The following is a 27,589-nucleotide window of genomic DNA, read 5'->3' on the forward strand; positions in this document are numbered from 1 at the left end:
AGAAAGTTGAGAGACGCAAGACCCAACACTCTGGATGAGCTTAAGGCCGCTATTGAAGCATCCTGGGCCTCCATAACATCTCAGCAGTGTCACAGGCTGATTGCCTCCATGCCACGCCGCATTGAAGCAGTCATTTCTGCCAAAGGATTCCCAACCAAGTATTGAGTGCATAACTGAACATTATTATTTGATGTTTTTTTTGTTTGTTATTAAAAAACACTTTTATTTGATTGGACGGGTGAAATATGCTAATTTATTGACACAGGTTTTTTGGGTTATCAGGAGTTGTATGCCAAAATCATCAGTATTAAAACAGTAAAAGACCTGACAAATTTCAGTTGGTGGATAATGAATCTATAATATATGAAAGTTTAATTGTAATCATTACATTATGGTAAATAATGAAATTTAACACTATATGCTAATTTTTTGAGAAGGACCTGTATCTATAAGATTCTCGTTGTGACATCACGGTAAAATCTATGTCACAATGATGTGATGACCTCATCACATTCTACATCCCAGTGTTACAGCCCATAGGAAATCACTGCCTCACAGACCCCCAAGGGTGAGGGAGTTCCTTTTGTTTTTCGTGACGAACGAAGCAAAAATTAATTCCAAAATGGATAAAGAGAGAAGACGAGCCCAACGAGATCGGGTTCTGAGTGAGAGGAGAGGATTAAATGAAGAGCAGGTATTGTTCGCTTTAGGGCGAAAAGACATTCTACCGAACATGGACACTGACGCCTCACAAATGGCGTCCAAGCGACAAAATCTAGAGAAGATGAGAAAGTCCAAAAGACATGAGATCCTTACAGAGAGAAGGATCATGGAGAACATCATGGAGTCTCATTCTGCAGCCTCCGCTGAACTTCAGAGGGCCATACTTACCTCCTTGACAAAAATTGGAGATCTGGCTCCTGCAATAATGATGAGGAATAAAGAAGCCATCCTAAATAAGCGGAGAAACATCAGCGCAGATATAAAGCTGGACAGGGTTCTCCAAGAAACTCCAAGACAGGTCTCATCCAGATCTGAGAGAAAAGACATCCTGGACCTGCAAAGAGCCGCAGCCAGGAAAAGAATTCGGAACAGCAGAGACTTGGTTATCCAATGTAGGAGACATCTGACTTATGCTGCACCCATTATTAATGGGAATGGTGCACTATGGAGATCCCAGTCATCAGCCAAAACCATCTCCGATCCGGATATTCTATTCCATCTAAGTGTTTCTTCACCAGAAAAAGCAATAGATGAAGATGAACCAGGTAAAATGGAAGCAGGTCAGTAGAATAAGATTGGGGGTGAGGGGGATTACACTCCTAATATGTGCAGACCTCAATTATCAGTGCTGACTTGTAGAAGAACTGTCCTTGTTGCCCGTAGAAACCAGTCACATTTCATTGTTCTATAGAATGTTAAGAAACGAAATCTGTGCTGTGAATCGTTATCTAATATTTGGTATTTTATTTATCAAAAGTGTCTAATTGCAAAAATGTCCCTGTTGCCCATAGCGGGCAACAGGGACATTTTTGCAATTAGAAACTTTTGATAAATAAAATACCAAATATTAGATATTTCCTGCTGATTTATATAGTTCTGTTTAAAATTCTAATATATGATCTGGAGCTATATTTATTAACCCCTTCTCGATCGGGCAGTCTTTCGTTTTTAAACTCCTTTCATCGAAAAGCCATAACTTTTTTTTTCTTCATTTGTCTTCTAACAGTTAGTGGGCCGAGCTGTAGTTTTGAACGACCATTTATTTTGTCAATGTTTTTTTTTTAAAAAAGAAAAAAAAATAATGGCCAGATATGTGGGAAAAAAAAGGGATTCCGACATTGTCTTTTTTATTGTGTTAATTGTGTGGTAAAAATGAGCTCATAAAATAATTCTCCATGTCAGTTACAATTCTGGTAATGCCCAACATGTATACGTTTTCTTTTTACTAAAATGATGGAAGAAAATTAGAAATTTAATAAGAAAAAAAAAACAATTGGTTTGTGTCGCCGTATTCTAAGACATTGTAACTGTCTGATATTAATACCTCGATGGCGATGCGTAAGGGTTTGTTTATTGAGTATGAAGCTGTAGCTTTTAATGACACCTTTCTTCTGGATAATTGCAATATTTAGATATGTGCCCCTAAAAAGAACAAATTTGGTGTTTCCATTATTTTCTCATTTCAGTATTTACAGTTTGGGATAATAATTTTTATATAATTACTAATGGAGTGATCCTAGTTATGTTTATTTTTCATTTATTATTATTATTATTATTATTATTATTAATTTGAAAGGTTAAGTAATTTTTGATTATTTTTTTTAAACTTTTTTTCATTTCATTTTTTAGTCTCTTTAGAAGACTTGAACCAGCGATTTTAGGATCTCTTTAAGTCTTTAGGATCTAGCTTTAGTAACGTTCTCATATAAAATTAAGCCAGGCTGGTCTTAACGATTGGACGAAAGTGAAAGACAGGGTCTTTCAGCAGGCCCATATAGTCATTATAACCAATAAGCCCCTTGCAATTGTGTCCTGAGGGGACTAATGGGTGCTGGTGCGCCCAAATCATCAATCACTTAATATAAATACCACTGTTAGCATTGAAATAGCTTAACTGCAGCAATTGGACTGTGCTGCAGTCTCTGCGGTTATAGGCAGGTGGCAGCCATGTAAAATGCATGCTCAGCGCCTGAGCCCGCTCCATACACTTACCACACAACATTACAAACATTTCCATTATGCGTTATCAAAGAGATTAACAAATCTTATATCATCTCAGCAGGTGCAAACCTTATGACACCCTCTGACATGGCAGACGTGCCAGCACAAGACCTTGGTGATTCCAGGTCCCCTATTTTACCTGCGAGAGAATTGGTCAACATGGAAAATCCAATTGACATTAACAGCCTTGATTTAATCACTGATATTGGAAAAGGAAGCAACGGAAAGGTAAGAATGAATTTATACTACTCCGTGCTCCCCAATGTATTCTTCACCGGATACACAGGAGGATGTACATATTCATTACAGGATCTTCATATGTCATGATAATTGGGTTACTCCAGTGATCCATTACACAGATCCCTGTAATATATGAGAGTTTGGTCTGATCTGCTGTGATTTTTCTCCAGGTCCTCTTGGCATCAGATCTGGTCAGCAAAGAACTGCTGGCCCTTAAGATCATGGAAAAGAGTCGTTGCGATGAGAACACATTCTCTACAGAGTTAAAGGTCCTAAGTATGGGCGCCGGCTGCCGCTTCATAACATCTCTGCGGGGCTCTGTTGAAACACCACAAGGATACATAATAGCCATGGAGTATATGGCCGGAGGAGATCTGTTTAGCCATATGGGAGAATCGATGCAGTTCGATACAGTGACAACAAGGTAAATGTCTTAGACTGAATCATAATAATCTGCTGCCTGTACATTGTGGTCCTAAAGTGTATGTAACCACTGATCCATCCTCTACTTTCTACTCCACAGACGCTTTGCAGCAGAAATGGTTTGCGGAATCCAATTTCTCCACGAACACGGCGTGATACACGGGTAATCAGTTCATCTTCATAAATCGGTCCCCTTTGCCTCTCTGTTGTCTCCTTACATATCTATTGTGGAAAGTTCTGTTTATGAATTATCTTCACCACCAGTGTCTCATCCTTTTCCCTGCAGTGACCTGAAGCCTCATAACATCCTCATCGATGGCATCGGACACATAAAAATCTGTGACTTTGGTCTATCAGCCGTGAATGTGGGAGAGGATGACGTCTTGGAAGAACTTGTTGGCACGATGGGTTACATTGCACCTGAGGTAAGGAACATCCCTGTGTGATTGATGCCAATAGTAGGATTGAGTACTAATCTGAGTATCCTGCTCATATCTCATCACAAACGAGTCCTCATAGCCTCGGTGTGTAAATCCCCTCCCCGGCATATGCAGCTCATCTCCTATCTTATGTTCCTACAGGTAATGGATAGAGAAGGCTACAATCATCTGGCCGATTCCTTTTCATTTGGTGTCATCCTGTACATGATGATTGTGGGGAAACATCCGTTCGATAACAGTGGCACGATGGACGACTACCATGAGTCTTTGGACAACGACCCAGATTTTTCACCCTGGATCTCCATTGATGAGCTTGACATCCTAGAAGGGGTAAGTAGGATTAGGTGAAGAAGGATGATGGTAGATTATAAGGAAGGATATAGAGAACATGATGCTGGCAGTCCATAGACATTGTGTAGTAACGTATCAGTAATAATGCATAATATAATGATTAATGGTCTCTCTCATCTTCCAGCTTCTCTGCAAAACTCCATCTGGTCGGTATGCCATAACATCGTTCATCCGAGAGCGCCCATTCTTCCACTCCATAAACTGGAGTGACGTGGAGTCCGGCAGAGCTGAAGCACCATTCTATTTCGCAGATGTAAGTATAACACATGGCGACATCCATAGTGTTACCACTGCCCAGTAGTACACATACCACCATACACCTCATCATTATATCCCCCAGTATACAGTATATACGTGAGGAGTCGGAATCACTTTTTTATTAACGTCCTTTAAAACATATTGTCAGGAGAGAGAGAAGGATCAGGTGTGGTTGTTCAGAGACCAGCCGATATGTTTTACAGGACATTAATAAAGAAGTATTTTTATACAGCGAGTGCCGCTTTTCTTCATTTTTGGCCTGCAATTGTTTCCCCAGTTTGGTGTCTATTAAAGTGAGCTCACCTGTGGTTCACGGACCCTTTTTTTTAAATGTGCAACCTGCAATATTGTGATCTCCACCCAGACTTTACGATAGTGTCGAGTCGCTTCAGTTTCTTTATTTTGAATATATTTCTCTTCTTACAGGAGTAATTGGCTGATGTCAATTAACCCCATTCCAGTAACATCCAGGAATGAAGCTTTCCATTATTCGGATGAGACAACTAACTAAACTGGACTTTCTCATTTACCGGACTGTGACAAATACTACAGAGATTCCACTACATAACAGCCACGTAGATTCGAGCACCAAACATCCAGGGATTTATTCCGATCGCCATATTTGGGGTCAGGAAGGATTTTGTTTCCCCTGATATGAGGATATTCCAACAACAAGTCCTCGGGGTTATTTTTCGCCTTCCTCTGGATGGAAATGGCAAGTGCTTAAAGACTGAAATTGAAGGACTTCTTTCAGCCAAACTTGTTATGCCACCATCTGACTCATCTACAATGTGGTGATAAGGAAAAGACTACCAGATATGGACACAGAAGGCAGCGGCTGCTCCTTCTCCACCGGTTATGGACAGACAGAAGGTAGCGGCTGCTCCTTCTCCAACAGTTATGGACAGACAAAAGGTAGCGGCTGCTCCTTCTCCACCAAATATGGCCAAAAAGAAGGCAGCGGCTGCTCCTTCTCATACTTGGCCATATACAGACAGAAGGCAGCGGCTGCTCCTTCTCCCCCGGATTTGGCGAAAAAGAAGGCAGCGGCTGCTCCTTCGCCTACCGGGCCATGGACAGAATGAAGAAGCCGCTGCTCCTTCATCTACCTGCCATGGTCAGACAGAAGGCCATATGGTTGATCACATTGCTGTAGGAATCCAGGAAAACTCCAACTACACAGATCACACATCACACATTCCTGCTCTTCTCCTCTCCATCGTGTGATCCAGACCTGGATGTGCCAAAACAGCACAAGTGCAACCAAAGGCCTGAGGAGCGGAATCATCATCATCTGCTCCTTTCTATAGAAAGAGACTGTATCTACAGACTTTCTTATTTCATCTTTGCATAATAGTAACAACTTTCATGCAAAAATAGATATATTGAACATCTATGGTGCTTCTACATCGATTCTTCTGATATACAGAACTGCTTTTTGGTATTTTTATTAATATCCCGATGACCTAATGTAATTGTGGAAGGTGCTGAATAGCTCTCAAAAGGATTTCTGCATAGAGTAAAATATTTAAGCTCTAAAAAGAGATGAGAGAATTTAATCTACTCAAACATTACAAGTATCCTCATTTTCCAAAATGTGGATTTGCAGCACCCCAGATGACTGGTTACTGCAGTGATGTAGCCTTTCCCTTCAGGGAGGGTAATATCATGCTCAGAGCCAATGAAGTTCTCTTTACCAGGTAAGGCACCCACACACAACACATTCCAAATCCAGGCCAGGAGGGGGAGCTCAGGACCCGGATTCAGGGGAGCTTCCCTAGACTTTAAGTATCCTGATCAGGAGGAGAAACAAGCTAGTTAGTCTGAGATAGACAGTGGACAGACCAGTTGTTTGGATACACTGATAGAGGAAGGAAGTCTGGAACTGAGTGCAGACAGAGACGCCTGGCAGCCACGTGGGAGCTGCCGCCTCTGTAAGGAGAAAACCTGAAGGGTCGTTGTATGTGGTGGAGCTTGAGAGGGAAGGAGCAAAGGAGAGAGAAAGGGCTCAGAGGGGAACAGCGGAAGGACACCCTCAGAGCCGGAGCGCAACAGCAGGGTGCTGGGAGCCGGAGGCCTTAGTGGAACTGTAGGACACTTGGCAGAACCGGAGGGCTGAGAACTGTATGTAATTGGCCCACACCACACCTGAGACGCTGCAGCAGCTGAGGAGCCTGGGGCGTGATAGTGTCCCTGTAAAATGGCTCAAGCTGCCCGTCATGCAGGTACCTGTCCCAGAACAGGGGGAATAGAGGACTCTGCAGAAAGCTTCAGGCAGCAGGGACTTCATCTTTAGCGTTAGTTGGAAAGGCTCACGGACCTCAAACTGGGAAGGAGGTTCTCCCATTGCCTCTGAGCCGGCCGGACCACCACCAACCGTGCCTAGTGCCCTGGACTGTGGCCTGCCAACTACAGTAAGCCAGGTAAAGACTTACAACTTGTGTCCTTTACTCATTTTACCGGCCTACACCATCGCCGCTATACACTTCAGGACATCTGGGGACCCCGCTTCACCTGTGGGAAGCGTCACCATCATTGTTGCATCAACATCCCCAGAGGACCCCTTTAAAGAAGTGTCGGTCCCCTTAGTGACTGAACACTACAGGTGGTGTCACGACAGACTTATCCACAATTTCCCTTTAAAGACTGTTCCCCTTTTAATTGGGCATCCAGGGCCACTGCCAATGTCACTGTCGCAGCCACCGTGACATCCCCTTTAAGAGCGACTGGGCCCGGTACCGAGTACCCCACGGCCCTGGGCGGGCGACTCAAATTATTTTGTAATTCACTTCTGTGCGGATTCAGCTGGCCTCCATTTTACTAAACCGTAAAGATTAGAATATTTCAATGTTCAGTTCAGATAACGATGGCCGAATTTGCAATATTCGCTGGACATAATCGATCGCCATTCATGTCAATAAGAGGCAAAATCAAATTCATGCACAATACCTTATAATGGCCCCAGATGCTGCCAAAACACATCAAATGAGGGACAGACACCAGGAAAGTTGCCTACAAATTGTACCATGGCACTGCAGCAATCAGCCAGGCATGAGGTATTGGGCTCTGGGACAGCATTTACCGTTTTCAACTGAACATCACAGTAAGACAAGGTGGGTGAGGGATCGGTGTTGACCTCCTTTGCTGGGAACCCTGATACCATATGCAACTCCTCTACCTGCTTTCATGCAGAGCCACACTCAGGTGGCACAGATATCAGCTTCATAGACTACCAGTGTCAGAAAAATTTAAGGATAGTAACACGGGTAGTTGAGTCCAAAGAAGTGGAGGCCTGATTGTCTCGGAGGTCTACTGCTTCAGGCAACACGCATGAAGGAGACCCAACCAGGAGTCTACACATTTACAAAAATTATTGGCAGACACTACCAAAGTGGCATCAATTTGACCATAGTAGAAATAGCATAATAGGGACCGATAGGTCTTCCACTACACCCAATACAGCAGATGGACACCCAACCAGGAGTATTCACATTTAAACAAACGAGGGCCTTACACCACAGAAGTGTCATCAATTTCACCACAGTAGAAATAGTATAATAGGGACCGGCAGGTCTTCCACTACACCCAATCCAGCAGATGGACACCCAACCAGGAGTGTACACATTTCCAAAAATTAGTGGCAGACACCACAAAAGTGGCATCAATTTCATTACAGTAGAAATAGCATAATAGGGACCGACAGGTCTTCCACTACGCCCAATTCAGCAGATGGATACCTAATCACGAGTGTTCACATTTAAAAAAATGACAACCTGACACCACCGAAGTGGAATAACTTTCACAAGACTAGAAATAGTATAATTGGGACAGAGCGAAACATCTTCCACTACAGCTAACCAAGCAGATGTAGACCAACCATGACTGTTCACATTTCCACAAATTTCAACAGCCACATTAAAGATATCACAGAGTGCAGTTACGTGACATTAATGCATCACACTAAAAAATGCAATATCACCTAGTCTGTACAGTTTGCGATAGGGGTGCAAAAGTCCTTGGAGATCCATGACTTGTACATCTTGATGAAAGTTAAGCAGTCTACACTTTCAGGGGACAGTCAGCTGCACTTATTCGTCAGGACACCACCAGCAGCGCTGAAGTCACGTTCTGAGAGAACACTGGCTGCCAGGAACGATAACACCTCCAAGGCGTGTGAGGCGAGCTGAGGCCACTCATCCATTTTCGATGACCAAAATGTGAAAGTGTCCCAACCCTCCCTGATGTTATTTATATTCAGTTCTAGATACTCCTGCACCATCCTCTCCATTCATTCACATATAAGATTTGGACTCTATTGTGCTGGTGCATGAGTTGGTCTAAAAAAGTGTCAAAAGACTCACAGAAATTGCTTCTTCCACTTATACCACTGCTGCTAATGCTTTGGCGTTGACGAATTGACATGCCAGAGGTTGGAAGTCTAGAGCTGCGATGTGTACTGTGTGTTTCATTGCTGTCTTGGGGAAAGCTCTTTTGAGGTTGTGTAAAAGCGTGTTTCGATACTCCAGCAGTCACTGGTATCTTTCGAGGGAGTGAATCATCTGGCAAAATTTGGTTTTATAACGTGGATCTAACAGAGTGGCAACCCAGTAGTCAACATTATTCCTAATCATAACTAAAAGGGGATCATGCTGCAGATAGTGCAGCAAGAAGGCACTCATATGTCGGGCTCTACCATGAGGTCCAAGCCCATGCTATGTTGACGGCTGGGTAACAATGAGGCTTATTTCCTCTGTCCCCTCCCACCAACCATGAACAACAGAGAGAGGAGGATTATCCTCATCTGACAGTTGCTCGCCCATCACCTCTTCCACCTCCATTTGTTCTTCAGATCTTGCACCTTCCATAACAATTTGTCTGTTATCACCCGCCCCCTGAGGTTCCACAGTAATCCACCCTCCCTTGGCACCAACCTGTGTGACGACAGTCTGGAACTGAGAGACAATGATATACCTTCTGCATCCTCCTCTTCTTCTGGGACCACCATCTCTTCCCACAGGTTATTCAAAGTCTGCTCCAGCATATAGATGACCATAATAGTGATGCTGAAGATGGCGTCATCAGCGCTAACCATCTTAGTAGCCATTTTGAAACTGTGCAGAAGGGTGCAGAGGTTCTTAATCTGTGCCCACTCTGTAAATGCGATATGCGCCACGTTTGTACTGTGTTGGCCCAGGCTATATGACTTGACATGTGTCATGGCTTGTTGCAGCTGCAACAGTTGCTGCAACATGTGCAGAGTGGAATTACACCGTGTCGGCACATCGCATATCAACCTGTTAACTGCCATGGACTAAAACCTCTGTATCAATGCAAGTCGATGACCAGAGGGGTGCGAATGGCGCAAATGAGCACACAGCTTCCGTTCTTTCTGGAGCAGCTCCTCCAGGCCAGGATAGTGGCGGAGAATACGCCGTAGGGCCGCCAGCAGGTCACTCTGTTATGGGACACGGCCTTCCCTGGATGTAGGTACAGCGGAAACAGGCATTGATCAAACTCGGCCTGGAGAGCTGTCCACAACTCTTCAGCTGTATGACTGCGATCTCCAGGGCATATCAATTTTAACACTTCTTGATTGTGATAATCCCTGGCTGCGCAGTACGGAGGTGGTGGGGATTCGCTCTGCATATGTATGCGTATCTCATTAAGGTAGAGGTTGGGGCGTAGGTGGAGGCACTAGAGGAGATATAGGATTCAGAAGCAGTGGAGGAAGTGTTCAATGTAGAGGTTTGTCCTGCTAGCCTTGGGGATTCCAAGACTTGTGGAGCAGCGCCTGCCCCCACATCCACCATAGTCACCCTGTGCCCAGTCAGCGAGATGTAATGCCCTTGCCTATGCTTACTCGTTGAATTGTCTGTGGTGAAATGCACCCTGGCAGACAGAGATTTAGTCAAGAAACAGGTGACGTTGTCTGCGACATGCTGGTGTAGCGCAGGCACACCTTTCTTAGAAAAGTAATGGTGACTGGGCAATTGGTACTGGGGACTGCGACGGCCATCAGCTTTTGGAAACCGTCTGTATCTTCCGTGGCCAACAGATTGGAGATGGTGGAGTTCTACCTCTTAGCTTTGTCTTGTGTAGGAGGAAACAATCTTTTACGTGACCACAACTACGGAACCGTGGGCTGGCTGCAGTGCTGAGAGAGGGTGGAGTACGGTGAACCAGACAAATTGCTGGACCATGAGAGAGGCGCAAGCGGAGATGTTACGGTGGATCGAGAAACTTGTGGTGTGCTTGTTCTCTGAGATCAGTCAAAAACAGTAGGCATATCCATTTCCATTACAGCTGATGGTGGGCTCTCAGTCAGCGTAACTGGAGCGGGTAAAGATCCCGAGGTTCTGTGGTCGAAGACCTACGTCTCAATAGTTGGCATGGTAACAGAGGAGGAGGAAGAAGCAGCAGATGCGATTGATGGGTCGGCTGATGGTTTTTTAGGTCCGCTGGTCCGCATTTTTGCATAGTGTCTTTTTTACCTTACATTTCTGTCCCATGCCTCAAGGAGTGGAGGAGGGGACAGATCAGGGTTTTAACAGGAGCATACTAAGGTCAGAGACTCGGGCATCTCTTATTTCAAGAGTACCCCTGGGATATGGATAGTTAGGCTCCCAGTTCCAGGGACAGTTTGAGGTCCCCCTTCCTTACCGAAGATCGTCACAGCGTGACAATATCAGGAAAGGGGAAATATATCTAGTAAAACTATCACTAGATGAATTATGAGAGCAGTTAGTTTATGTACCCACAACATCTTATTTGAGTAGATTTCGTCTGCAACCCTACTGAAAAAGTGCTAAAAAGAATGAACAGCAATGCTTGGTATATGTTTCTCATTTTCTCACTTCTTTTAACCACTACAGGCTTTGAAAGCCATGAAGTTGCTAAAAGTAAAGACCTGAAAAATTCTTCTGGCACTTTTCTTTATATAATTTAGAAAAAAAGACTCTTTGCCACAAAAGACACCCAAGAAGACGTCCCAAAAGATGCTTCAGGAAAAACACTGCCAGCATCTTCCAACAGCAAAGACCATGTGGGTACACCATCTTCTAAAAGACATGGTCACGTACCATTATTTTAGTTCTTTCCTCAGCAAGGGTTCAGGTCCCTTTGGGTTTTTTGCGTACTCTACTAGGGTGATGGCTACATCTTGGGCAGAGAAGGTAAATGTTTTGATTGATATGATATGTTGACTTGCAACTTGGAGTTCCTCAAATAAATTTTTAAGCATTACAGACTGAATCTTTCTTCCACTAAACAAGTGGCCTTTAGAAGAAAAGGTCTCCAAGCAGTAGTCCCACCCTACTTTATTGCATCTAGTATATTCTCACTAGTGCTGTCATGGGTGTAAACTTACCGGTACTCTATTTTCTATGAGCCCTTGGGAGCACCTGTAAATTCTGTCTCCTAGCCAGCTGATCTGCTGCATCGATCACTACTTTCTCAGCCAAGAGTAGTAATGGAGATGGGAACTAACAAAATCCTCCTGACGTTACTCTGCTACTCTTCCTCTAATGATTATTCAAGCAAGCGAGGGTTTCCTTCAGAGGAAACTGAAACGTTCCACGAGCCGCTCAGGTCAACTAGTAAAAGAAGAAGCCAAGAAACAGAGCCACGCAGGACATGATGTATGTGAGGTTAGAGACTAGGCACAAAATGGTTTTCTCTTTACATAAAAAAATCTGGTCCCGCATATGTAAAGAATAGTGTTAATTTCTAGGTTGGTATTAAAAAGATAAAATACTACGAGGAGGAGGAAAAAGGGAGCGCTATTTGTTTTTTCCAGCGTAATTGTGGCTGCAATAGATTGCTGACTCCATGTCGCATTTACAGAGTCCATCAGAAACCCAAACAAGTGACCACATTTTGGAAACTAGACCCCTCAATTAATTTATCCAGGGGAGTCGATTATCTTGTACACAGAGCTTTATAAAATTTGGATGTGAAAACAAAAAAAAAATGTTTTTCCAGTAATATATTTTTGCCCCGATTATGGAATTTTCAGAAGAGCTAAAATGGAGCCCATAATTTGTTACTCAATTTCCCCCTGACTTGGTGATACCCCATATGTGGTCGAAAGCTAATGCTTGGGCATATGGGGGGGCTCCGAAAGCAAAGAGAAATACTTGATGAGAGATATAATTGTGCAGGTTATGTTTTTTGATCCGGTTAAAAAACAGATAGCAGCTGGAAAGGGGGCAAACGGGAGACATTGTCACGGGTTTATCGCGATAGAGAGGAACCAGAAGACCACAGCGTTTGGTGGATTTATCTGTGACTGTTGATAGGTTTGCATATGTGATAATTCCCCTCCTTCTCCTATTTTGGTTTTACCCCACCCATCACTCCCCAGTGCATGCCTCTGTTGTTTATGTGTGTATATTTGTATGATTGGCATTTTCCTTTATCCCTGTTCATATTACCTTGTTAGTCTGGTTGGTGTATTATGGTACACTACTACTCCCCTCTTGCCTGTGTGGGGGAAGGGTACAGACTGAAGGCAGATTCAGGATTTAAAGCAAGGTACGTTGCCCTGACATCTTCACCATCAGAAGTAACCCGGGGAACAGGGCAAGCTAGGGCACCCCTTAGCATTAGGGACAGGGAAGGAGCCCCTGGAGTCGTGTCAGACATTTCATGACTCTTCAAACGAATGGGTGCTACACTGGAACGTTTTAGTTCTTCTTTGATGATCCTAAAGTGAATCCTAAAGCGAAAGTGACTACTGGACATATGAACAGAGCCTACGTCATTCGCCTATCAGGTATAGTTCCTGATGTGAAAGCGATACTTTCCGACATGTAATTGACAAAAACAAGCAATGTGCAGCCATTGGGTAAGCATAGAGAATGGAGTTCTGTTCTGAAGGATATGAAATTAGCAAGTTTAGGTTTGCGCAGGTAAATAGATAATACTGTCAACTGTAAATTACTGTGTTTTATTCGGAATAACACAATGAAGAATTCTAAGAAAAGATGCTGTTGGATGGTTATTTTACGAAGAATACAAGTACGTAGTTACACGGACATGCTGAAAGAGTTGACTGATTCTTGTAAAGCCATATCCCTTAATCTGCCTAGGGACAATACCACGCTACACAGTAATATAGAAATTTTTGCAAATTTGCACAAGATAATTCCCTTTTGTAGAACAGTCCTACAGAAAACCGCATTGTTTGGCAGGTGTGCGTATAATTCCAGTCTCCATTTCGGACCACCGAGAACTAATACCTGGCAATCAGCTGATGTATACGTCTCATTTTGTGGACTCCTGACACACCAGAGTTCCCAGTCGTCCAGGATTAGATGATGGCCATTAAAAATTAAGAAAAAAAGCTCGATAGAAACAGTATCATGTACAGGTGCCAACCTACGGCACTCTGTCAGTGCATGTTGTGAGTTGTAGGGGAGAAGTTAGGATAATTAGAAAACTCTGTATATATGGGAATGGTAAATCGTCACCATCTTCCACTTTGGTGAGCAAAAAGAAAAATCCCAAATTAATAATTGCATTATCTTTTCCATGCACTGTAGAGCGTTGCAGGAATTATTTGGGCATGTTAGGTGGCATCAGAAAGCTACGCGGCCTGATACACCAGGTGTTTGCTTGGTAGCTCTGTGCATGTGTGGAGGAGGATGATACAGTGGCTGTCAGGATGCACACAGCATCTCCAAGGCTTGTGGGTTGGCAGCAGCCTCCTCCTCCTCCTCCACAGCGGGGGGGAACTCCTGGGCATGTGACTGTTGGAGTTAAGATGGCAGCTCTGTCTGAACCCTTAGGTCTGGAGAGAGGTAATAGACACAATGCATGTTGTATTGCAGGGGCTGGGATCTTGCCTGCAGCAGATGGAAGTAGCCAGAGGGAGGGGGAGAGATGAATGAGCTTTACCTTTATTTCGCCGGCACCTGCCTACTAATCAGGGAATTTACTGATTTGCAGAATAACCTTGCCCTTACCTTCCATCGCTCCTATTGCTACGATGCCGCTCTAAGTCAGAATATATTGTATGTGTGGCCTTACAGCCTCTGGTACAAGCATTTAGTAATTACTACACTCACATTTGTCGCCTCCATCCATTCATTCGTCTTAGTAGCCACCATCCACAGTCCTTGCAGGCGGAGGGCAGGGTGAGAAGCTAAAGGTAGGACAAGGAGGCAACGTAACGCATGAAGTACACCATTTCTGTAATGCAGAAGAGTTATTAGGGTAGCAATGTAACAGATGTCTAAGAAATAGACAGGTGGTTCTGGAACTTCGAGAATAGAATATAGATATAAATTAAAGAATATAGCAGCCACTAGGTGTGCGCTAAGATATATTTCATAAATTAAATGTAAACTGAATTTCTTATATCCTGCATTACTGCCATATAGAGTATACTTTGTAAGAGAGCTAGGTAGGACACGGTTAAATCCTACTACTGCAGGTCTTGATTAGATGCCGGTGAATAGCCTTAGCTAAGAACCGGGGCCTGTGGTCACCAGGTCAGTCTGCTGGATGTTGAGCAGAGTCGAGTGTGCTGATGGTGAGTGACCAGCCATAATGTGAGCTGTAAATGAGAGACGTGCTGGGGTCTCTCTCTGAATGGCAACTGCACGGGTCAGCTAGGAAAGCTGGGCAGGCTGTGTGTTGGAGCTGCAGAGAAACATGTGGAAGCAGCAGTCTGTGCAGTATGAACTGGGCCTGGAGTTGAATACTTCTGTTTGGTGCTAGATACTGCCCGAGCTCCATATGAAGAGGATACCGAGACTGGTAGGATTGCACCTCTTATTTGAGTAAAGTTTTCTCCTGGAGGAATAACTAACATATATGTGCCTGCAAAATGAACTGTTTATTTGCTGTCTAACTTTTATGCCCAGAAGAGGCTGTTTTTGGCTTTTGAATCCCTTGGAGTTTTATGAAAGCTATAAAATTGCACATGTTTGGACCAATCTGTATTGCCTTTGTGAAATCTACCTAATGCCTACCTGAGAGAATGAATTTCTACATTGTATATAATGCATTACTGCCATATAGACTATACTTATATACCGCATTACTGCCATATAGACTGTACTTATATACCACATTACTGCCATATAGACTATACTTGTATACCGCCCATATAGACTATACTTATATACCACATTACTGCCATATAGACTATACTTGTATACCGCCCATATAGACTATACTTATATACCACATTACTGCCATATAGACTATACTTGTATACCGCCCATATAGACTATACTTATATACCACATTACTGCCATATAGACTATACTTGTGTACAGCTAAATTCCTGGAGATTAACCACTTTCTGACCTCGGACGGGATAGTACGTCCGAGGTCAGATACCCCGCTTTGATGCAGGGCTCCGGCGGTGAGCCCGCATCAAAGCCGGGACATGTCAGCTGTTTTGAACAGCTGACATGTGCCCGCAATAGCGGCGGGTGAAATCGCGATTCACCCGCCGCTATTAACTAGTTAAATGCTGCTGTCAAACGCAGACAGCGGCATTTAACCGGCGCTTCCGACCGGGCAGCCGGAAATGAGCGTACGCCGACCCCCGTCACATGATCGGGGGTCAGCGATGCTTCTGCAGTGTAACCATAGAGGTCCTTGAGACCTCTATGGTTACTGATCCTCGGTAGCTTTGAGCACCACCCTGTGGTCGGCGCTCACAGCACACCTGCATTTCTGCTGCATAGCAGCGATCTGATGATCGCTGCTATGTAGCAAAGCCGATCACGTTGTGCCAGCTTCTAGCCTCCCATGGAGGCTATTGAAGCATGGCAAAAGTAAAAAAAAAAGTAAAAAAAAAATGAGAAAAAAAAATATATAGAAGTTTAAATCACCCCCCTTTCGCCCCATTCAAAATAAATCAATAAAAAAAAAATCAAACCTAAACATAATTGGTATCGCCGTGTTCAAAATCGCTATCAATAAAAAAAAGCATTAACCTGATCTCTAAACGGCGTAGCGAGAAAAAAATTCGAAAAAACACCAGAATTACGTTTTTTTGGTCGCCGCGACATTGCATTAAAATGCAATAACGGGCGATCAAAAGAACGTATCTGCACCGAAATGGTATCATTAAATACGCCATCTCAGCACACAAAAAATAAGCCCTCACCAGACCCCAGATCATGAAAAATGGAGACGCTACGGGTATCGGAAAATGGCGCAATTTTTTTTTTTTTTTTAGCAAAGTTTGGAATTTTTTTTCACCTCTTAGATAAAAAATAACCTAGTCATGTTAGGTGTCTATGAACTCATACTGACCTGAGGAATCATAATGGCAGGTCAATTTTAGCATTTAGTGAACCTTGCAAAAAAAACAAGCAAAAAACAAGTGTGGGATTGCACTTTTTTTGCAATTTCACCGCACTTGGAATTTTTTTCCCGATTTCTAGTACACGACATGGTAAAAGCAATGATGTTGTTCAAAATACAACTCGTCCCGCAAAAAATAAGCCCTCACATGGCCACATTAACGGAAAAATAAAAAAGTTATGGCTCTGGGAAGGAGGGGAGCGAAAAACGAACACGAAAAAATGGAAAATCCCAAGGTCATGAAGGGGTTAGCTTAGTTGGACTCTTGGGGTTCTCTGTCTTAGGTTGTATCGACTGTTCTGAGCTTGTTGCTCCCAGCAGGTATAAGAAACCTCCTCCTTGCTTCTGACCTTGCCAGTCATAGTTACCACTTCCTGGTTTGGAGCTGAAGGAGAAGTTCAGTGCTTGGAGAAGATGGTTGGAGAGTTTTTCAGGAGATTGCGGGAGGAGTTAATTTTCATGTTTATCTTTATCCTCTCCCATTTGGTTTCTTCCTTCCTATTCCTCACCTGTTTCCCACTCTGTTGTTTTGTGAGTGTATTTGTATGATTGTAGTTTTCTTTTATCCCTGTCTGCTAACTCCTGTCAGTCTGGTTTGTGTAATCTTATTATACTCTTTGGCCTCACACCTCCCTGGGAGGGGGAGAGAACAGATAAGGGTAAGATAGGAGCATAGCACGTAACCAGACCCCGGCATCTCTACCATCAGAGGTATTCTGGGGACAGGGAATAGCCTATGGCACCCCTACATCAAGGGAATGGGTAGATGCACACAGTCTCTTGCCACTATGTGACAATTAATAAGCATAAAGCGGGGGTACTTTATTGACCCATCTCGATTGAAAGGCTCATTGCTGTTTTTTTTCTGGAGCCGAAATGGTCCCCCCACTTTTTGCTTAATAACCCTGTAGTGCTACCTACTATTGATCTCCCTAATTTTCTTAGATCGATATGAGATAAATGGATAGGTAGGTAGATAAATAGATATGAGACAACTAGGTACAAAATTGTTGGTAGCATATACCGTAGATCCATGGAAAGATAGATAAAAGGTAAATGGATAGGTATGTAAATAGAAACTGTATGAGAATGGTGTGAGGTAGGCAAGCAGGTAAGTAGGACAGATATGAGAAAGATAGATTGACAATTAAAATTAAAGTGACCACCCTCATTCGCCTAAAGATTATTGTTCTCGGCAGCACATGGGACCTGTGCTGCCAAGCTTACTGACACTGAACAATCTTTTACTTAATGTTCTCTGAGCACCTTTTAAAATGCAGTCTGCCTTTCTAAGCAGGCGACTAAACGATTGTCGATAGATATAAGGCTGGGGTCACACTTGGCGTAAGACAATACGCCACGTATTATACGTCCGTACTACGGCCGTAATACGGAGAAATGTTCCCAAAATATTGATCCGTAGGCAGGGTGTTTCAGCGTATTTTGCGCATGGCATCCTCCGTATGTAATCCGTATGGCATCCGTACTGCGAGATTTTCGCGCAGGCTTGCAAAACCGACATCTAATGGATTTATGTGCTCAAATGTTAGGGAGAACATATATACAGTGTATATATATATATATATATATATATATATATATATATATATATATATATATATATATATATGTCATTGAGACACATATATATATATTCTGTATTTAGATTTCATTCAGCGCGATATCTGTGAACAGCCGGTAATTCAATTGCCGGCTTTTCATTTCTCCTGCACAAACCCGACATGATATGAGACATGGTTTACATATAGTAAACCATCTCATATCCCCTTTTTTTTTGCATATTCCACACTACTAATGTTAGTAGTGTGTATGTGCAAAATTTCAGCGCTGTAGCTGCTAAAATAAAGGGTTAAATGGCGGAAAAAATTGGCGTGGGCTCCCGCGCAATTTTCTCCGCCAGAATGGTAAAGCCAGTGACTGAGGGCAGATATTAATAGCCAGGAGAGGGTCCATGGTTATTGCCCCCCCCCCCCCCCCCAGTGGCTAAAAACATCTGCCCCCAGCCACCCCAGAAAAGGCACATCTGGAAGATGCGCCTATTCTGGCACTTGGCCCCTCTCTTCCCACTCCCGTGTAGCGGTGGGATATGGGGTAATGAAGGGTTAATGCCACCTTGCTATTGTAAGGTAACATTAAGCCAGATTAATAATAGAGAGGCGTCAATTATGACACCTATCCATTATTAATCCAATTGTTTGAAAGGGTTAAAAAACACACACACACATGATTTCAAAGTATTTTAATGAAATAAACACAGCGGTTGTTTTAATAATTTATTGCTCTCTCAATCCATTTCCAGGCCCTCGCTTGGCAAAATAATAAACGCACAAGATACATACCTTCTGATGTCAGATCACGTCCCACGAAGTAATCCATCTGAAGGGGGTTAACTAATATTACAGGCACGAGCTGCGATAAACCACCCGCTCGTACCTGTAATCCCCGGGTGTTGAAAGGAAAGCAGGATCTGTACTTACATTCAGTCGTGGTGATGCGCCCTCTGCTGGATGTTCTCATGAACTGCAGCCTGGGAACTTTTTCCCACGCTCCAGGTCATATGAGGACATCCACCAGGGGGCGCATCACCGCGACTGAAGGAAATGTAGGTCAATGACCTACATTTCATTCATTCACCGGGGATTACAGGCACGAGCGAGTGCATTAGCAGGGCTCCTGCCTGTAATATTATTAACCCCTTCAGATGGATTACATCGTGGGAAGTGATCTGACATCAGAAGGTATGTATCTTGTGCGTTTATTATTTTGCCAAGCGAGGGCCTGGAAATGGATTGAGAGAGCAATAAATTATTACAACAACCGCTGTGTTTATTTCATTAAAATAATTTTTAATAATGTGTGTGTGTTTTTTAACCCTTTCAAACAATTGGATTAATAATGGATAGGTGACATAATTGATGCCTCTCCATTATTAATCTGGCTTAATGTCACCTTACAATAGCAAGGTGGCATTAACCCTTCATTACCCCATATCCCACCGCTACACGGGAGTGGGAAGAGAGTGGCCAAGTGCCAGAATAGGCGCATCTTCCAGATGTGCCTTTTCTGGGGTGGCTGGGGGCAGATGTTTGTAGCCACGGGGGGGCCAATAACCATGGACCCTCTCTAGGCTATTAATATCTGCCCTCAGTCACTGGCTTTACCACTCTGACGGAGAAAATTGCGCGGGAGCCCACGCCAATTTTTTCCGCCATTTAACCCTTTATTTCAGCAGCTACAGCGCCCACATTTTGCACATACACACTACTAACATTAGTAGTGTGGAATATGCAAAAAAAATGGGGATATGAGATGGTTTACTGTATGTAAACCATGTCTCATATCCTGTCGGGTTTGTGCAGGAGAAATGAAAAGCCGGCAATTGAATTACCGACTTTTCACTAACACCGCTGCGTATTTCTCGCAAGTCACACTGCTGGTCCGTGTGGAATCCGTATTTTTCTCGCCCCCATAGACTTTCATTGGCGATTTTTTTGCGCAATACGCTGACAAACGCAGCATGCTGCGATTTTGTACGGCCGTAGAAAGCCGTATAATACTGAACCGTAATATACGGCTAATAGGAGCAGCCCCATTGAGAATAATTGTGCCGTATGTTATGCGAGTTTTACGGACGTAGTTTCTGCGCTCTTACGTCCGTAAAACTCGCATGTGTGACCCCGGCCTAACATGTTGCCGATCAGTGGATGTTTAACCCCTTTCTGATAGTACGTCCGAGGTCAGATCCCCCGCTTTGATGCATGCACACCGCCGAAGCCCGCATCAAAGCCACAACATGTCAGCTGTTTTGAACAGCTGACATGTGCACACAATAGCGGCAGGTGGAATCGCGATGCACCCGCCGCTATTAACTAGTTAAATGCCGCTGTCAAACGCTGACAGCGGCATTTAACTACCGCTTCCGGCCATTTAGCCGGAAATGCTCTCATCGCCGACCCCGTCACATGATCGGGGGTCAGCGATGCGTCGCCATAACAACCAGTGGTCTCCTTGAGACCTCTATGGTTGCTGATGCCGGATTGCTATGAGCGCCACCCTGTGGTCGGCGTTCATAGCAAGCCTGTAATTCTACTACATAGAGGTGATCTATGCTTCGCCTCTATGTAGCAGAGCCGATCGCGTTGTGCCAGTTTCTAGCCTCCCATGGAGGCTATTGAAGCATGGCAAAAGTTAAAAAAAATGTTTAAAAAAATATGAAATAAATAAAAAAAAATATAAAAGTTTAAATCACCCCCCTTTCGCCCCATTCAAAATAAAACAAAAATAAAATCAAACCTACACATATTTGGTATCGCCAAGTTCAGAATCGCCCGATCTATCAATAAAAAAAGGATTAACCTGATCTCTAAACGGCGTAGAGAGAAAAAATTTGAAACGCCCAAATTAAGTTTTTTGTTCACCCCTACATTGCATTATAATGCAATAACGGGCAATGAAAAAATTGTATCTGTACCAAAATGGTATCACTACAAACATCAGCTTGGCACGCAAAAAATAAGCCCTCACCCGACCCCAGATCATGAAAAATAGCGCAATTTTTTTTTTTTAGCAAAGTTTTGCATTTTTTTCACCACTTAGGCCTCTTTCACACTTCAGTTGTTTGGCGTCAGTCTAAATCCGCCATTTTCCTCAAAAAACGGATCCGTTTTTTTTTTCGATGGATCCGTTTTTTTCCCCATAGACTTGCATTAGCAAAGGATTGTGACGGATGGTCATCCGTTCCATCCGTCATGCGACGGATCCGTCAAAATTTGGCGGACGTCATCTAGACATTGACGGTCATTGCAACGTTTTTTGTCTGCGTTGAAATGGCGGATCGCGACGGATCCGTCACGTCCGTCATTTCATAGAATGGCCACCTATGGGCGACGGATCCGTCGCGACCGTCATTTCGGCGGATCCGTCGCCCCAATCCGTTTTTTCATTTTTTTTCAATTGCGCATGCTCCAAAAAGTATATACAACCCCGAGTAACGGAGCCGTCAAAAAAACGGATCTGTTACATCCGTTTTTTCAACTATTGTGACGGATCCGTCGATTCGTCATTATGTCGGAAGTGACTGACGCAAAAAAACTGAAGTGTGAAAGAAGCCTTAGATAAAATAGAACCTAGACATGTTTGATGTCAATGAACTCGTAATGACCTGGAGAATCATAACCACGGGTCAGTTTTAGCATTTAGTGAACCTAGTAAAAAAGCCAAACAAAAAACACGCATGGGATTGCACTTTTTTTGCAATTTCACGGCACTTGGAATTTGTTTCCCATTTTCTAGTACACGACATGGTAAAACCAATGATGTCGTTCAAAACTACAACTCGTACCGTAAAAAACTAAGCCCTCACATGGCAATATTGACGGAAAAATAAAAAAGTTATGGCTCTGGGAAGGATGGGAGCGAAAAACCAACGCGGAAAAACGGAAAATCCCAAGGTCATGAAGGGGGGTTTAATGCCACCGGTCAGCTGGTGATACTTCTGACCAACTTTGATAATGGCCAAATTGTGATAGCTAGATGATTGGGTCAGAGCTTCTCCAAACTGAAGATATTGGGTGCAATAGTTAGTACCAACCAAAAGTGATCCATGGAAGACCTTTGAGGAGTGACAACTAGCTCTTCTGGGCCGATTTCACAAAAGTTCTACTGCTGAAAAACCTAATGGTGGACACCAGGTTTTTGGGAGTTTGTGCCCAGTTGGACACACAAGATAAAGCCTGTAGTATGCAGACCCAGTGTAAAAGTTGTTGTGTAAAAAAATTGTCTTAATTCTAAACCATAGCTTTAAAAAAAAAATAACATGGTTGTATAATTAATTTCCAGGTCAAGTGGATTTAAATCTACATTTTATTTTGCTCCAAAATATAATGCAGCAAGGAACGGCGCCATCTTGTGTTATTGGCTGTGTCTGGTATTACAGCTTATTTGCACAGCCCATAGACTAAAGTGGCCATGTTCCCTAAAAACAAAATTAATCCTTAAAAATGTCTCTCCTCCAAACTGCTTATAGAATCATATAAAATTTTAGTGTCTAATGTACGGAGTTTTCTTTGTCCATTTCTGTCATTGTTGAGATTCCTACTTATTGAGTTGTTGGGCCTTATTCCACAAGGTTTATCCATACTAGATACACTATATCGGCAAAAGTACTGTCACGGGTTTAACGTGACAGAGAGGAGACAGAAAACTGCAGTGTCTGATTTCTCCTACTCCTGCACGGTTTAGAAACACTTCACCTTCTTATTAAACTGTGTAAATTTCTTTTGGCAGTGTAGGGGTTAATCTGCTTAGTTGAGAGCTCTTGTAGCTAAGGTTCTCAGCTGTGCACTGTTAGCCACTCCCATGTCCTATATAATCTGGGCCCTGGCTAGCACTCATTGTCAGAGCTAGCTTATGCTGCATGGGTGGAGGTTGTTGTTGGCTGTTATTGGAGAAGGCGTTTGGTGGATTTATCCGTGACTGTTGCTAGTTTTTTTGAGTGTGTGATAATTCCTCTTCTTCTACTTTGTTTTAACCCCATCTTCCACTCCCCGATGCATTCCTCTGTTATATGTGTGAGTATTTTTGGTATTTTTCATTACCCCTGTTCGTATTTCCTTGTTAGTCTGATTGGTGTATTATGGTACACTACTACTCCTCTCTTCCCTGGGTGGGGGAAGGGTACAGACTGAGGGAGGATTCAAGAGCTAAGGCAAGGTACGTGGCCCCGTTTCACTGGAACTAAGGAGCCTCGGCTGCACCCTGATAACAGCCCATGGTATTATCCCTTCTCCACTATCTGTACAGGGGGCACAATGCAGTCAGGGGGTATCATTCTCCTGGGATCCCCAAACCCAGACTCCTCCATAAGACCCCAGATAGAGAAGTGTGATCCGTCACTGCACAGAACATGTTCCCTGTTATGACCCCAATGGCGAGGGTCTCAGAGGAACGTGGAAGTCTGCAGAATACAAATATCCAGCTCATAGGGCAGTGGTAACTGGGTTGACCATATATCTACTCCTAACGCCAACACTAGAAGTAGCCGGGGATCATTCCTACGTTGATTCTAGATGACACGCGCCAGCCGGAGAATCTAGCTACCCCTAGTAGAGGAAAACAAAGACCTTTCTTGCCTCCAGAGAAGGGGACCCCAAAGCTGGATAGAAGCCCCCCACAAATAATGACGGTGAGGTAAGAGGAAATGACAAACACAGAAATGAACCAGGTTTAGCACAGAGAGGCCCGCTTACTGATAGCAGAATAAAGAAAGGTAACTTATATGGTCAACAAAAACCCTATCAAAATCCACACTGGAAATTCAAGAACCCCCGAACCGTCTAACGGTCCGGGGGGAGAACACCAGCCCCCTAGAGCTTCCAGCAAAGGTCAGGATATAGATTTGGAACAAGCTGGACAAAAATACAAAACCAAAACAAATAGCAAAAAGCAAAAGGCAGACTTAGCTGATATAACTGGAACCAGGATCAGTAGACAAGAGCACAGCAGACTAGCTCTGATAACTACGTTGCCAGGCATTGAACTGAAGGTCCAGGGAGCTTATATAGCAACACCCCTAACTAACGACCCAGGTGCGGATAAAAGGAATGACAGAAAAACCAGAGTCAAAAAACTAGTAACCACTAGAGGGAGCAAAAAGCAAATTCACAACAGTTCCCACTGCTCTAGAGTCCAGTGGTGGAAGCTTTACACCACTCCATCCAGCGCTCAGCATTGTGCTTGGTGATGTAAGGCTGCATGCAGCTGCTCGGCCATGAAGCTTCCGGCGGGGATGCGGTGTTTGTGCTGATGTTATACCAGAGGAGGTCTGGACTCTGCAGTTATGGAGTCAGCAGAGCGGTGGTGACTTTTCTCCTGTCTTCTCCTCAGCACTCAGTGACCCCGATCTGTAATGTTACAGGGTCTCCACTTCATGCCCAAGTTGCTTCCACATCACAATATTGTCACTCACGGGTGTTGGAGGAATATTTAAGAGGAAAGAAATGTCAAGAACAAGGGGAAGGGGGGGGGGATGTGGCCGGATGTTATACACCTGGGGTGAGGAGCTGGATGTTATACAGCTGGGAAGGGAGATGAGGCCTGATGTTATACATCTTGGGCGAGGAGCCAGATGTTATACACCTAGGGCGAAGAGCTGGATATTACACATATTGGGCGAGGAGCCAGATGTTATACACCTGGGGCGAGGAGCTGGATGTTATACACCTGGGGCGAGGAGCCGGATGTTATGCACCTGGGGTGAGGAGCTGGATGTTATACAACTGGGAAGGGAGATGAGGCCTGATGTTATACATCTTGGGCGAGGAGCCAGATGTTATACACCTAGGGCGAGGAGCTGGGTATTATACATCTTGGGCGAGGAGCCAGATGTTATACACCTGGGGCGAGGAGCTGGATGTTATATACCTGGGGCGAGGAGCTGGATGTTATACACCTGGGGCGAGGAGCCTGATGTTATACACCTGGGGAAGGGGAATGATGCCGGATGTTATGCACCTGGGGTGAGGAGCTGGATGTTGTACACCTGGGGCGAGGAGCCGGATGTTATATACCTGGGGCGAGGAGTTGGATTTTTACATCGGGGAAGAGGGAATGATACCAGATGTTATACACCTGGGGTGAGGGGCCGGATGTTATACACCTGGGGCGAAGACCTGGATATTATACACCTGGGGTGAGGGGCCAGATGTTATACACCGGGTCAATGGGACTGAATGAAAAACCTGAATTCTGAATCTCTCAGTTCTTCAGCACGACCTGGTATTTCGGCTTCTCTCGTTATCAGGTCTTCTGGAACACGCTGATACAGCTTTTGAAGAATCTAGGACAGGGTGCACATAATGAATGAAATATCGGATGTGTATAATGTGACTTTTTATCAGTCTTTTTGTACATTGTGAGTTTTCCCGTCTCATAATTAAATGTCTCCATCTTCATAGGTGTCTCACTTCCTTTGTTCTGTGCCCTCCATTCTTCAGCAGAAATTCAGGCATCGGGTTCCTGTGATCACTGGGCCATGTCCTCCTGTTGCGGCAGAACCCCGAAGGTCTTTTTCCATTGCTGCTTATAATCTTGGCAGAACAGAGCTTATTAACTCCTTATTTGTTTGCCAAGACTAAGTTCTCAGTGATGTTGTAGTTGCTCTACAGTGGAAGGTCCATATGTGAATGGATGCAGCGTACTTAACCCCTACGTGACCACTGAATATGATCCTACTTCTTTTTAAAGAGTGACCATGATTTTATTTTTTTTTCTCATAAATCATTAGTATGAGTATTATTACTATTATTACGAGTGAAAATAAGAAACTTTCTCTTATCAAAAAAAATTGTTTCTCAAAATTCTTAATTCTTTGGATAAGAATACAGTGATCCAGATTTCCCCATTACTGAGATAGGATGTGACAGTTGGTGCTCATTAAGTTCTATGGAGAACTGTAACTGTCGTTTTCAGGAGAACTTGCAGCAGAATGTCCGTGTTTTGACCTCTAGCTCCTCCCTCCTCCATAGAATTTTAAAAGCAACAACTTTCATCTACTATCTCAGTAATAGAAAAATCTGCCTCTAGTGAATTCAGAATTTACCCATAAAGGAGGAGAAAGAAGGAGATGTATCTGCTAAGATGTATTATAAAACGTCTTATTTCCATGTCTATTATTGATTTATGAAATAAAAATTAAAATGACAGTCACTCTTTAAGGTAACGGTCTCTATTTATTAAGCTAAAACTCTAAAAAAGGGACAGCAGCGTCGGGTAATTTACTGTATTACTTCTTATCACACCAGTTTGATCACAAACATTGACTGTAAGTTGAAACATTTATTCCCGGAAATCACAGGAAGAATTACAACAGCAGAAGAGGAGTGTGTTGACCTTGCGGAAGACAGCGACCATTCATATTCATTGTATTACTAATTCTAGCTAGTTCAGTCACAAAGATTTGCTTTAAGTTATTGAGTATAAAAAATGTAGCCAAGGAGATCATGGGAAGAATTACAGCAGCAGGAGATGGGTGTGCTGACCTTGTGGAAGACAGTGACCACTCATATTAACTAGTAACTATATTACTTCTAATGCGTTAATTCAAAAATATTTACTTTTATTATTGAGATTAAAAAATGTAGCCCAGGAAAGCATGGGAACAATCACAACAGCAGAAGAAGAGTGTGCTGATTTTATGAAAGGCAGTGACTAGTCATACTGAGTGATTATATGAGTAAATGAAGGCAAGCAAATTATAGGGAAGGGTCATGCATTGAACAGTTATAGATCCACCAGTAGTGTTGGCATTTACATGATAGTGTTGATCTCGGCAGCAGAAGATGAGGATGTTATTTATGCTGCATTATTGTGAATGTTCTAGGTTTTTGCTAGAACTGCATGGTTAGGTAAATCACAATGACCAATTGCAACAAAACTGGTTTTGCAGAGCACAACTTTTTGTTGCGCTTCTACTGGTACCCATGAGTGTACCCTTAAACTACTAAAAGGGGCATTAAGTATTCATTGTAAGGTAGACATTTACTCATATTTTTATGTCTTGTAGATGTATCTCGTGCAATTGAGCTGCTGGAAAGACTGCAGAGGAGTGGAGAAATGCCACCCCAGAAACTGCAAGCCCTACAGCGCGTTTTGCAGAGCAAGTTCTGCCATGCCATAAGAGAGGTCAGTATATAATTTATCATGGACACATTTATTGTTGAGTCTTATTGAGCACTTTGTATATGGAAAAGCCAAATGCCACAATATATTTTATGTGCCTACTCTCCAAGATTACCTGGAAAGCTCTC

General features: G+C 43.4%; 2 protein-coding genes across 4 annotated transcripts in view; both read left to right on the plus strand.

The window, feature by feature from the left end:
* The first annotated feature begins 545 nt into the window (after positions 1 to 545).
* Positions 546 to 5,824, plus strand: LOC143768612 (protein kinase C theta type-like). Of its 3 annotated transcripts, none has more exons than XM_077257245.1 (8): positions 546 to 1,283; positions 2,783 to 2,952; positions 3,135 to 3,388; positions 3,488 to 3,550; positions 3,674 to 3,812; positions 3,969 to 4,157; positions 4,303 to 4,431; positions 4,863 to 5,824. In XM_077257245.1, exons 1-8 carry the CDS (start codon positions 623 to 625, stop codon positions 4,866 to 4,868), a joined length of 1,611 nt encoding a protein of 536 aa, XP_077113360.1. In that variant the 5' UTR covers positions 546 to 622; the 3' UTR covers positions 4,869 to 5,824. The 3 variants fall into 3 exon arrangements, with proteins under 3 accessions (XP_077113360.1, XP_077113361.1, XP_077113362.1); XM_077257246.1 differs by having other exon boundaries at positions 2,786 to 2,952; XM_077257247.1 differs by having other exon boundaries at positions 546 to 1,268.
* Positions 5,825 to 14,111: 8,287 nt separating this feature from the next.
* The window catches only part of LIN7B (lin-7 cell polarity scaffold B), a 46,312-nt gene continuing 32,834 nt past the window's right edge, over positions 14,112 to 27,589 (plus strand). Inside the window, exons 1-2 of the mRNA XM_077259705.1 lie at positions 14,112 to 14,236; positions 27,346 to 27,464. Coding sequence (XP_077115820.1) covers positions 14,200 to 14,236; positions 27,346 to 27,464 — 156 coding nt within the window. The 5' untranslated portion in view covers positions 14,112 to 14,199. The remainder of the gene's footprint in view (positions 14,237 to 27,345; positions 27,465 to 27,589) is intronic.

Source organism: Ranitomeya variabilis, chromosome 4 (assembly GCF_051348905.1).
Source record: "Ranitomeya variabilis isolate aRanVar5 chromosome 4, aRanVar5.hap1, whole genome shotgun sequence".
Taxonomy (NCBI): Eukaryota; Metazoa; Chordata; class Amphibia; order Anura; family Dendrobatidae; genus Ranitomeya; species Ranitomeya variabilis.